The sequence below is a fragment of the Lepeophtheirus salmonis genome, chromosome 7 (assembly GCF_016086655.4).
Source record: "Lepeophtheirus salmonis chromosome 7, UVic_Lsal_1.4, whole genome shotgun sequence".
In the NCBI taxonomy this organism is placed as follows: domain Eukaryota; kingdom Metazoa; phylum Arthropoda; class Copepoda; order Siphonostomatoida; family Caligidae; genus Lepeophtheirus; species Lepeophtheirus salmonis.
Window position 1 is genome coordinate 14,771,841 of NC_052137.2, and position 12,763 is coordinate 14,784,603.

Below are 12,763 nucleotides of genomic sequence, written 5' to 3' on the forward strand. Positions count from 1 at the left end.
TTATACAATCTTATTTCCATCTTGAATATAAAACTTAACTATCATAACTGAAAAATTATGTATTTATCATACTTTCCTAGTCCCAAAATAAATATGAAAAAATTTAATTGTACAAATCTAGCTATTTTTATGGATTTTGAGTACATATTACCTTGATTTCTTGCAAATATAACTTATTTTAACAGTATTCAGTATAAGTATAAAGTCTTTTTGATTAATGAATTAATTGGAAATTTGTCTAATTCAAATAGTAAAATATCAATTTTGAGCACTCAAAATGGTATCTCCTTCAATTATGATGCAATTCATCACGTCTCTGAAAAATCTCTATTGCCTCCGTAAGTGCATCTAATTTGCTCTTAAGACTTTAGTTTTATATTTTTAGTCGAAAATATTGATACCAATATCAATTTCGGTACCAAAACAGGCAAAAAAAAAAAAATTGGTAAAATGAAAGCACTAATACACATTCATTCATTAATTAAATATATTTTTTTGATTTCCTATATGTGTTACAATTGTAAGTATGTAATTGGAGATTTTCTGACGGCCATGCATTGTTTGTATTTTATATCACATGTGTTTTTTTGTAATTATGGAACTTTTGATTACCAGGGAAGGGGGACTATATATCGAGGAATATGTTTTTAAATGATATACACGCATAGAGAAGGTCTAATTAAAATTGTATTATTAATCATTTTTAACTATTCATAAGCTTCATAATCATAATCAAAGACATACTGAAAATCAAAAGAAAAGTATATGTTGGTATCTTAGATAGCCGACATATCTACAGAAATATATCAATAAACAAAGTTTCGTGTAGGGGTGTCCGAAGGGAGTGGGCTGGAGCTCCCTTCTGAATTCGGGAATTTTTGCTTTTTACTAGAACTTTTTTGGGTCAGGATCAAAAAATTCCTAAAACAACCAAGCCCCCCAAAAAAAAAAAAAAAAATATATATATTGATCCTGCGGACTGCTTCTTACTCTCTATTACGTTTGAATATTCAAAATAGGGATAAATAATTAATAAAAGCATTATTATCTTGTAGATAACCAACATACACTTTTTTTAAATACTCACGAGGATTCGGACAATTATCACATCCCTAATCATAACTATTGTAAGGTATAAGAAAATAAGTAATTTCTGTCAATGATGTAAAAGAGTATCTATTTCATTGTATATTCTTACATTACCTATGACAAAGCTAATATGGGACAATATATATGTACTAGCCTTCATAAATAACAACTGTGAATACAATTAGTATTTACTTAAGGAAAATTAACAAATGTTTTAATATCCAAAAAGAGAAGGATGACTCTTAAGATCCTTAAAGGATACTGTTTCATAGCATTTTATTTAATTAAGAAGAAAATAGAGCTTAAAAGTAACGAAATAAAAATAAAATAAACAGGTGACGTAGACGGCATTGCATTTATTTTTAAATAGGATTCTTCAATATATTTTCAACGTGAATATGTAAATAAAATCTGTGACTATCAACAAGTAGATAAAGATAAGAATCCTTTGATGCGTTACATTTTTTATAACTTCTATTTTATTTGAATATTATCACAGTAAATACAATAACAAAATGATTAAAAAATTATGAGGCTGTACGAAATTTCTCGAATACTCTAGGTGAATGTTGATTTCTTTTTTAAATGTTTTTCTTAAAATCAAAAGGTAATCTAGGCTCATCCTTCCGTTTGGGACCTTGATCATAGTAAGGACTAGCATTGGCTTGAAGAGCACGCTTTTTACAGTAGCTAGTAATAAGGAGTCCTAGATTAATGACATATATGCCGAGACAGAAAATACAGTATTTTTGAATGACATAGAGCATGATGTATCCCAGGATTGGAGTTCCACAGTTGATGAGAAGGACTAAGAAGAACTGACATTTAGCGAGCAATGGACTTGTTTGAATGAGTGAAAATAGAATGATAACAAGATAAAACGCAATGCCGTAGAGAGGATTGGGAATGTTGAGAAAGTGATCCTTGCCCAAAAGAGGTTCAACGACACCAAATCCAACTGCATAAGGGGAAGTGATGACAGCAGAACAGTTAAAATCCTCGTTGATGTCACATAAGGCTTCAGACTCTGGATTTTCCAACTTTTTCATCTCCACATAGTAGGTGAGAAGAGATGTCGTGAGTCCAGCTACACACAGCACCAGGGACCAGATCTTGGAACAACCCATTTTCAAATAATTATCAATTACTTAGTAAAGAATTATTTACTATCCCTTCAATGGTTTCACTTTCTTTCCTTTTGGCTACTCAAAATCCAAAGGATGAGACTCCGAATCATTCAGGTGAACGAGACTGGACTCGAAACGCAACTCAACGTCGTACGAACAATGATAAAAAGAAAGAAATAAATAAAGGAAGAAAGGAATCGAACAATAAATAAGTAAGCTCCAGGAACGAACACCTATCAAAGTAAAGTATATGAATATATTTTTTATAAATTTGTACTATGCCAATATATCGAACGACAACCACGTGATCAATATTTGTACAAGGGATTGGCCGTGGCGAAACTTTTTTTTTGTCCACTAGGGGCGTTGAATATTACTCCATAAGTAACTAACTACCTACGTAGTTATGAATTCACCCTTGTAACTGAAAGTACAAGATAAACTCTGCGAAGGGAAGAAAAAGTTGACCAACAATCATATAGTGACGTCATTTGTGGTATCATAAAAAGCGACATCTTGGTGGGGAAAAAAATAACTCCACGACCATATATCTTCTCTAGCTTACAGGCGCGTTTCGCTATTACATTTTTTTTTTAGAAAATTTTTGTCAGTATGAAATATACTAGAATAAGGAATAAGCCTACAGCTAGGCCCGAATTCCACCAACATGCCGCCGAAGTCAATTTTTCTCTCTCTCTATTAGTTTACCTACAATCCGTAAGGTAATTTCTTCATAGCTTCAATTCTCTCTCTCCCTTCGCTCACTCTTTCTTCGCTCAGCTCCCTCTCTTTTTTCCCTAGCTTCTTCTTCCAGGAGAAAAATAACGTCAGGGAGACGAGAATGCCACGTTCATCGATAATTATTTACTTATCAGTTATCAGAAATCGATATTATTTATGTATTTACTCCCAAGTAAAGATCGTTATTCACAAAATTGCATATATCAAAATATATATATTAATTTATAATATAAATGTACATGTACTTTGAGCTAATGTTGGGTTGACTCGAACAATTATTGAATTGATGATTATTCGACGTGACTCAGATTGTGGGTCGATCTGCAAATTCCAAATAATCTCATTCGATTTCATATTTTATTGAGTGGGTTTAATTGTTATCGTTAAACCTCGCCATGTGTTTTTAAATTTGTGGCATTATCCCTAAATAATTTTCTAATTAATCACAAATTATTCTTTTATAGACACAAATTAGATTTTATATATTTTTATCTAAGAGTTATTAGATAAACGTGGCACCTATTAATTATCATGAATCATGAAATTTTGGTAAAATTGTAGCTCAATATGGATCAGTCATTAGTCGCTAGTCATTAGATACCATTTCTAGGATGTTATATGAATAATATTGGGAGAATTCTGTGATTTCTCTAGGTAGTGATGGATATGAAACGCCGGTATAATGAGTTCTACTAATATCTGGAGTGGAGCAAGGGTCAATCACTTAACCTCATGTAGGGGGGAAGTGTATTTTTTATGCTTAAAATTCAAATGACAAAGCCTAATTGACTTTGTACAACATTACTCCCTTTTTATTTCATCGAATAATCTATGAGAAGTCCAGTGTTACAATTAATATCTCTGCCACGAAGACAACATTTTTGAAGAGAAATAAAAAAGTTTTTATTATAGAAAACAACTTACATATAATAAGTGTTTCAAACTGGAATCTGTACAGACATTACCTTTAACATTTTTCTACAAGTCAAATTACAATAAAATTACAAAAAATTAAGTTTAGATCGAACATTTTATCCGTTAAAGTTAAGGATCATATATTTGAAAAAGGATGCACAATATACCTAACGTAAATCTTTAATACAGAATAAAGAAAGAGAACTAGACAATCCAAGAGATGAATGATAATTATTAATATCAATATTATATTATAAATTATTGTATTTGTGACATTTTCAATTCATCACTGAGTAATATTAATTAATTTTTCTTTATATAATAATAGCATAATTAGTAGTGTTCTGGAAAAAATACATTCTGTCTGCCATAAAGATGAAAAGGTAATTTTAAATTTCACATTCACAATAAGATGTAGATGACGTACTGATTTCATATTTGCTCATTTTGCATACAGAATTGAATGTGATGCTTCCAGGAGGCTTTGCACTTATATTATTATTTTGCTATTTTCTTTTTATACACTAATAATTTTTTTATGGAATAATCATTGAAATGTTTGAATAGAAAATTAAATTTTACAAAGTAAATGAACACGTTACTTGTATCAAATAAGGAAACAAATTATGTGAAGTTAGAATTCTTTGGACTTCGATAAAATAAATACAATCTTTTCACTGTGGTACAACTGAGTATATTTACAATATTCCTATTATTGATAATGTAGACATCACAGATCGTTCAGATGATGAATAATCCTCCTTGAAGTTTTTTTTTTGTGTGTGTGTTTTTTTGTTTGTTTTTTTGCACTAGTTACAATCATTTTAATATTTTAGAGACCTTTCTAGTGTTGAAAATCCTGGAAAAAATGTATTATTGTTGAAAAATTATCCATAATGGTCTTAAATGCCCAACATTTTCATATTATATTGATCTAATTTAAGAAATCAGTGCTTTAATCATTTTAACTTAGGATCTCAATCTTATCTTGAAGAGCTGAATTGTGTCACTGTAATTCTTCTATTGAACACATCGATATTCATAAGCCCTATTGATACTCCCAACGTTCCGAAAACCCCTTAACGTGGATCAAAAAGATGTATGATACCATGCATGACGTTTTGAATGCCTCAACTGCACAGAAGCTTGAGAAGACAAACTAAAAAGAGATTAAATAATTAGTCCAGTAGCTTTTTAAAAATTTACTAGAGAAAACCCTTTAATATATATATTTATCTACTTCCATTTTGAATTCTATACATTCAGTCAATCTATCATTTTGTACTAAAAAACACTCTTTTGGGATTTCAAAATGAAAGAGTTGCCTAAAATATCACGTGATATTCATATAAAAAAACTACAACTACGACAAATGCCTTAAATGTACAAAGTTGGTGAGGTGACCAAGAGGAATTTATCCTCAAAAATGATGTTTTTCAGCACAACAGGTTGCGTGGTTATTGTTTGTGTTTTTATCTACAGATAGTATGATAACTACAAGGGGTACTGGCTAGGTTTTGTAGTCTCCCTCGGTTTCGTAGCTTTATTTTTTTCTTTCTCTGTTCCCCTTTTTGTTTTTATTTTAACTTTAGATCTCTTTTGTATTAATAATAAAAAGAAGTTGAAAGGGAATTGTTTATGTTTTGAATCAGTAATCAGTAATCACAATTGAGAGTAGTGAATAATTGGAGTAATTCTAAGAGAATTAAGTGATCTGATAGACAATTGATAATTGAGGTGTGGAATAAAACTGGACGATAAAGTGAGAGCGTGATAAGCGATAGTAATGAGAAGAAGGAGGATTGTGTGAGGAAGGAAGGATTGAAGCAGGAGAATCATGGAGAATCTGACGGGTTTTATGTTTGGGAATGTGGACTCTAGCGGGAATTTGGATGGTGATTCCGTGCTGGGAGGGTTATGCGGGACTTCGGATGTGATGCGAGGTCTTTCTTCTTTGCTCTCGACCAAGGAACTCCTGAAGGATGTTCTGTCCGTGAAGGAGGAAGAGGGTGATTTGTGTGAAGGGGAGGTTGTGAAGGCGGAGGACGCCACAGACTATGGGGACATTGAAGAAGCGCTCTCGGACGAGGATTCTTCTTCCTCTGAAGGAGGATCCGAAAACGAGAATGAGGCGGAGGAAGAGAAAGGCCCCGCCTTTGGTGAAGAGGAAGGTGTGGACAAAGAAACAAGTGCGGAGCGTACCTTGGACAAGATTCTTTTAGACCGAAGCTTGATGCCTCCGCCTTCAATGGATAAAACACGTGGAGATAAGTCTCGGCGTCCTCTGGCAGCGATGCTTCCTGAAAAGTTCAAAGGTTGCTGAGTAGTCCTTGTCTTTTTTGTCTGGCATTCGTACTCTATTCATCCAACCTATTCTTGCTTCTTTTCTCTTTTAGAAATGGACGTGAGAGAGCTTTTCCCCGAGTTCAGAGCCAATAAAGTCCTCCGATTTTCTCGTCTTTTTGGAATCAAGGCTTCTCATCGTCCTAGAATATGGAAGGGTGTAAAGAAAAGGCGTAAAAAGAAGGATATCGATAATATTGAAGAGCAGGGATCCAAGATTAAAAAGTTAAAAATGAGTCATGCATGGGAATTCAATTATGCGGATTTTCCTGAAGATCCTGAGGCCTATGAAGTAGATGCTGCTATTAAATTCCATCGTCCTGCTGGGGATGATTCAAACGGAAAGGAAGGTAATAAAGATGGCAATGGCAAGGAAACGTCTTCAAGAAAAGGACCCAAAAGTACTGATTGGCGAACAGGTCCGGCAGAGTATTGGTATGATTTGTTAGACCTGCCTCCTGTTATTGACAACTTTGATTATGTTTCTGCAGCTAATGCTGCTTCTATAGAGCAAGACGATACTAAAGATGGTAAGTTCCTTATTTTGTTAATATGTAATTACTCTTTTCTTAATATGATTTAATTGCAGAAGTTAAAGATAAGAGAGAGGAAGAAACTGAAGAAAATTCCAAAGAAAAGGACATAGTTACGTCAGAACCTTCTGAAGAAGAAGAGGGAAGCACGTTAGATGTTCCAGATGATGCATTTTTCATGGTCACACAGGTTAATTGGGAAGAAGATGTCGTATGGAATGGTGATGACATCAAACATAAGGTTTTACAAAAATTAAATTCTAAAACAAATGCTGCTGGATGGGTTCCGTCAACATTTAATCGAACCGCTGGATCCTTTAGCCAAACTAGTAAAACAGCCATCCCTGGAATTAAACTACAAACAATGCAACAGAAAAGGCCCATTAATGGGGATGATACATGGTATTCTATTTTCCCTGTTGAAAATGAAGAACTTGTCTATGGTAATAGAATATTATTTGTGTAAAATTATAAATTAATTTGTTTGTGTTTTTAAGGTCGGTGGGAAGATGAAGTGATTTGGGATGATGGAAGAATGCCCCGATTACACCCTAAAATTGTGTCTCTCGATCCTAATGACGACAATATCATTTTGGGCATTCCTGAAGATATAGATCCGAGTACTCTTCCTTCAGATGAGCCAATACGAAAAGTAAAAATAATCCAGAAGCACGTAAAGCAATCTAGGATGTTGTTGAATAGATCTGGTATTATCAGTGTGATAGAAGAAGAAAGTCCTCCCCCTCCGCCAAAAATAGACGATATGGATCCATTTAATATCTCTAACGATGTCTATTATCAACCAAAGACACAAGAATCTTTAAAAGTATCCACAGGAAGAACCCTTCTTCAACATGCTACTCCTGTTGTTGAGTTACAAGCTCCATTTGTACCCACTCATATTGGTCCTATTAAACTTCGTTTGTTTCATCGCCCACCAGTTAAACGTTTTTCAAAGGGCCCCTTAATGGACTATACTGCATTTTATGGAGTTATTCCTCTTCAAAAACATATTAAGAAAAAAGCGAAAGCCCGAGAGTCCGAAAGGGAGTTAGCTGGAGGAGGAGAAATCTTTTTTATGCGTACTCCCGAGGACATATCTGGAAAGGATGGGGAACTTGTTTTATTTGAATTTATTGAAGAACATTCACCATTATTAGACTTAGTGGGTATGTGCTCAAAAATAAAGAACTACTACAAGCGTAAGCCTGAAAATGACAAAGGTCCAGGAAAGTTCAAATATGGTGAATCAACAATCGCTCATACTAGCCCCTTTTTAGGGACAATGAGCCCAGGACAGTCTGTTCAAGCCTTAGAAAACAACATGTTCCGTTCACCAGTTTTTGAACACACTCCGCCATTTTCAGATTTTGTTATTATTAGAACCCGAACGGAATTTTCTATTCGTGAAGTGGATGGGCTTTTTGTTGTTGGACAAGAATGCCCTCTCTACGAAGTACCTGGACCTAATTCTAAAAGAGCAAACAACTTTGCAAGAGACTTTTTACAGGTGTTTATTTATAGACTCTTTTGGAAATCTCGTGATAATCCTAAGAGAATTAAAATGGATGAAATTAAAAAAGCTTTTCCAGCACATTCAGAGAGCTCAATTCGAAAAAGATTAAAACCATGTGCAGAATTTCATAGAACTGGACACGATTCCAATTGGTGGGTTATCAAAAACAATTTTCGCCTCCCTACTGAAGAGGAAATTCGTTCTATGGTGGATCCAGAAGCATGTTGTGCATATTTCTCTATGATTGCTGCTGAACAACGGTTAAGGGATGCAGGTTACGGTGAGAAATTTTTATTTGCACAACAAGATGAAGATGATGAAGATACTGCATTAAAAATGGATGACGAATTGAAAGTAGCTCCTTGGAATACTACTCGAGCTTATATTTTGGCTATGAAAGGTAAATGTCTTTTACAATTAACTGGTCCAGCGGATCCAACTGGTCCTGCTGGAGAGGGTTTTTCTTATGTTAGAATACCAAATAAACCTGTCAACAAAGAAGAACAGGAACAACAACCCAAGCGCACTGTCACTGGAACTGATGCTGATTTGCGGAAGCTACCACTTAAAGATGCTCGAGCAATCCTTAGAAATAATGGAGTTCCTGAGCAAGAAATCATGAATCTCAGTCGATGGCAAGTAATTGATGTAGTAAGAACTTTATCAACGGAAAAAGTGAAAGCTGGAGAAGATGGTGATCACAAATTCTCAAGAGGCAATCGATTTTCGATTGCAGAACATCAGGAACGTTATCGGGACGATTGCCAACGTTTATTTGTTGTTCAAAACAGAGTCCTTGGGTCGAGTGAGGTTTTATCTTCAGATGAAGCTGAATCTTCAGAAGAAGAGGAAGACAAAGACGATGAAGATTTCAATGAGATGGGCAAAAATTTAGAAAACATGTTAAGTAATAAAAAAACAAGCTCACAATTCCTAAGAGAAAGAGAAGAGCTTGAACGAAGAAGTCTTCAAAAAATGATAATGGGTGAAGGCTCTGAAACACCTGAAAAATCAGGTTCAAAAGGTGGTTCTAAATCGAAAAAAGATGAACACGATGAATCAAGCAGCAATAATTTCTCTATTGGTAATAAAATACTAAAAATCGTCAGAACGTTTAAAACTGAAGACGGAAAGGAATTTACACGTACTGAGCTTGTGCGTAAGCCCCTTGTCATTGAGACTTACATTAAAGTTCGCGAAACAAAGGATGAACAATTTATTCGTCAATTTGCTACGATTGATGATCAACAAAAAGAGGAAATGAAGAAAGAAAGACGGCGAATACAAGAGCAACTTCGTCGTATAAAAAGAAATGAAGAAAAAGAAAAGCTTGGACTTAAAGGTAACAAAAAACTCTCCTCAAAAGCTTTAGCCAAAGCAAAGAAAGATCTCAAACTTGTATGTGGAGCATGTGGAGGCAAAGGCCACATGCGAACTAATAAGACTTGCCCGAAATTTGTACCTGAGTTTGAAGGAATTTCTATAGGTAGTGTTGCTATGACAGAGCAAGATGAAGAAGATCTCGAAAAACAATTGATGGAAAATATAGAAGAAGAAGAGTTAGTTAATGTTGATGGTACCAAAGTTAAACTTTCAGCCAAGGTTCTTCAACATGCCGATAAGTTGCGCCGAGAAACAGTGAAATTAAAGATTCCTAAGCAGGCGGTTAAACAACAACAGGCTAAGAAAAGGTCTCGTACTGGAACTGTAGAACACTGCGATTATCTTACAAATACCAATTATCGTCCTGCTAAACGTCGAAGAACCGATCCACTTATCACCTTTGCAACATATTTAGAAGGCATTCATAATCAACTTCGAGTTATGGATGAGGCTTTACAATTTCTCCAGCCTGTGAATCCAAAAAGGCTTCCGTCTTATTTTGATGTAATTAAAAATCCTATGGATCTTCAAACGATCAGAGAAAATATTCAGAAGAAGAAATATCACAAAAGAGAGGAATTCCTCAGTGATGTCAATCAGATTGTCGCTAATTCAGCAATATTTAATGGTCCTGAAGATATTCACACCCAGAATGCAAAAAAACTTATGGACCTTGTTATAGCTAAATTATCTGAAAATGAAGACAAATTAATGAAGCTTGAGAAAGCAATCAATCCTTTGCTTGATGACAATGATCAGGTTGCATTAACATATATTTTGGATAATATTCTCAATGAAAAAATTAAGTCAATGCAAGAGTCATGGCCTTTCATGAAGCCTGTTAATAAAAAACAGAACAAAGCTTATTACGAAATCGTCAAAAATCCTATGGATTTGGAGACTATTTCTCTTAAAGTTACCAAAAATCAGTATCATAGCCGTCATGAATTTCTTAGTGACATTGAACTCATATATAGTAATAGTTTGCAGTATAATGGAGAAAATTCGGATTTTACGACTAAGGGCCTAAAGATTCTAGACGTTACTAGAGCTACTCTGGAAGAATATTCAGATCATTTGACGAATTTGGAAGAGAAAATTAAAGAAGTACAAAGAATAGCTTTGGAACAAACTGATATTGACTCTTTGGGAGCGGCTCTAGGAGTTGAAGAGCCTCCAAAGAAGAAACGTGGACGGCCAAGGAAAAAGGGTCCCAAGATAGTAAGTGCAGAATTTATAGACGTTGGGTCAGAAGAAGCACCTGGAGGGTCAATGGAAGCAAGACATAGTGAAGAAGCTGAAGGCTCTGGGCTTCTTGAAGAAGATCTTCAATATTCAAGTGAAGAGGATTGGGAAGAAGTCGTGGAGGAAGATAATAGTTCTTCTTTTACTGTGACAGTTGATCCCCTTGATCAACAAACACCTCATGCAGAAGACCAAGTGGATCCTTTAGTGACCATGAACTTTTATCAAGATAATCAAGCCACTGCAGGAGGGGAAGAAGAACTTGAAGTAGACGAGAACTACGATCCTTCTGCATTTTTACACAATTTGGGCAAGCAATTACCTACTGAAATTAAGGAAGAGGATGAATATATTCCTCCTCCTGTTGCAGCTCAAAGTGCTGAAGACGAAAATGATTTTGGAAATAGTACTTATAAGGAGGAACCTGTTGATATCAAGGATGATTTAGATATTTCTGATTCTGATGATAATGATGAAGATGCTATTGAAGGTTCACCAGTAAATAAACAAAGTACTTCTCATTCTAACGTACCACCACCTCCTCCTCTTGAAGAAACTCCCGACGACGATACATTATGGTTTTAAAAGTTGAGCCGAATTTAAAAAAAACAAAAAAACATTTTCCATAAAAGACTTTAAAAAATTATATTTAGTTGTCAAAGTTGATTGTTACTCTTTTTATTTATTTTTTAAATAATTATTTCTAGTATGTTGATGTGTAATACAATGCTATATTCTTACAGCTATGAATAGTCTTCGATGATACTAATAAAATCTATTCATAAATCCACATAGATTTTCTTTTTGTTGTGATTAGTATAAAAATCAATTGAGTTATGTTGTTATGCGTGCGATTTTTTCCCCTGTAATTAATTATTAAGAGCATGAAAGGATTTGTCGTTTTTGTTCTAAACTTCTTAATGGAGGTTCAAATAGAGCACTGCTTGGCATTTACATCATCGACTTATAGTCCATTTATGAAATTAAGTCACAAAATCGATGAAGGAACAGCTTCTATTCTTGACTATGATACGACGGATTGTCTTCCGGCAGCTACAAACAGGTTTAAACTCTACGTGAATCTCGAAGCGAAAAGGTTATCAGAGTATGCTAAGGTTTATTCTGCATCCTCCTCCAATGTATCGGCCCTCATCGACAAATTCCGTCATTTTCATTTAACTAAGTCTACTCATAAAAAGGAAATATTACATCGATTAGACTCAGGCAAGGTCTTTAGAGTTCTGTAAGAATAATTACGCATTATAAGTTACCTTAATTTATTTATTTGTAAAAACAATCATTATATATTTTTAGCAAAAGTCGAAGAATAAAATTGAAAAGAGATCATTTTTTAAAATAAATACCACGAGTCCTACAAGAAGGCCCTCATTTATTGACAACTACACTCCAAAAAATCGATTCTTATATAATTTTTATAATTGTAATTTAAATGTTTGTATAGTACATTAGAAACTTAAGCAATAAATTAATTATCATTGTATGTAATCTGATGCCTACACCAACATCCATTAATTAAAATAATATATTATACAATATTGTGCCCTTATCAGTATAGTGTTTTTCCGTTTCTTAACCCGCTAGAACCAGAACCGACAAAGTCGAACGGGGACTTCAATATATTGTTTATCGGTCTCGGTTCTTGTTCTTTTTTTCCTATATAGAATTTATAAAGAAAATACAATATATTAATATTATGAAAAATAAGTATTTTCTGATTTCTTTTTTGTGCAATGATAGCGTTTTCCAATGATTTCTTACGTTCCCAGAGCGATACAGTTTTATTTGAGTTCTAAACATTTAAGGGGTTCTTATGAATCTCGAAAAGTGGTTTAAGGCAGCAGATGATGTAA

General features: G+C 34.1%; 2 protein-coding genes across 2 annotated transcripts; one reads left to right on the top strand and one right to left on the bottom strand.

The window, feature by feature from the left end:
• Nucleotides 1-1,160: 1,160 nt before the first annotated feature.
• Nucleotides 1,161-2,705, bottom strand: Vkor (Vitamin-K epoxide reductase). The gene has a single exon (XM_040717263.2). The coding sequence runs from the start codon at nt 2,214-2,216 to the stop codon at nt 1,671-1,673; it is 546 nt and encodes a 181-aa protein (XP_040573197.1). The 5' UTR covers nt 2,217-2,705; the 3' UTR covers nt 1,161-1,670.
• Nucleotides 2,706-4,953: 2,248 nt separating this feature from the next.
• Taf1 (TATA-box binding protein associated factor 1) lies at nt 4,954-11,682 on the top strand. The gene is made up of 4 exons (XM_040717261.2): nt 4,954-6,187; nt 6,269-6,745; nt 6,805-7,191; nt 7,246-11,682. The coding sequence occupies exons 1-4, from the start codon at nt 5,710-5,712 to the stop codon at nt 11,475-11,477; spliced, it is 5,574 nt and encodes a 1,857-aa protein (XP_040573195.1). The 5' UTR covers nt 4,954-5,709; the 3' UTR covers nt 11,478-11,682.
• The last annotated feature ends 1,081 nt before the right edge of the window (nt 11,683-12,763 follow it).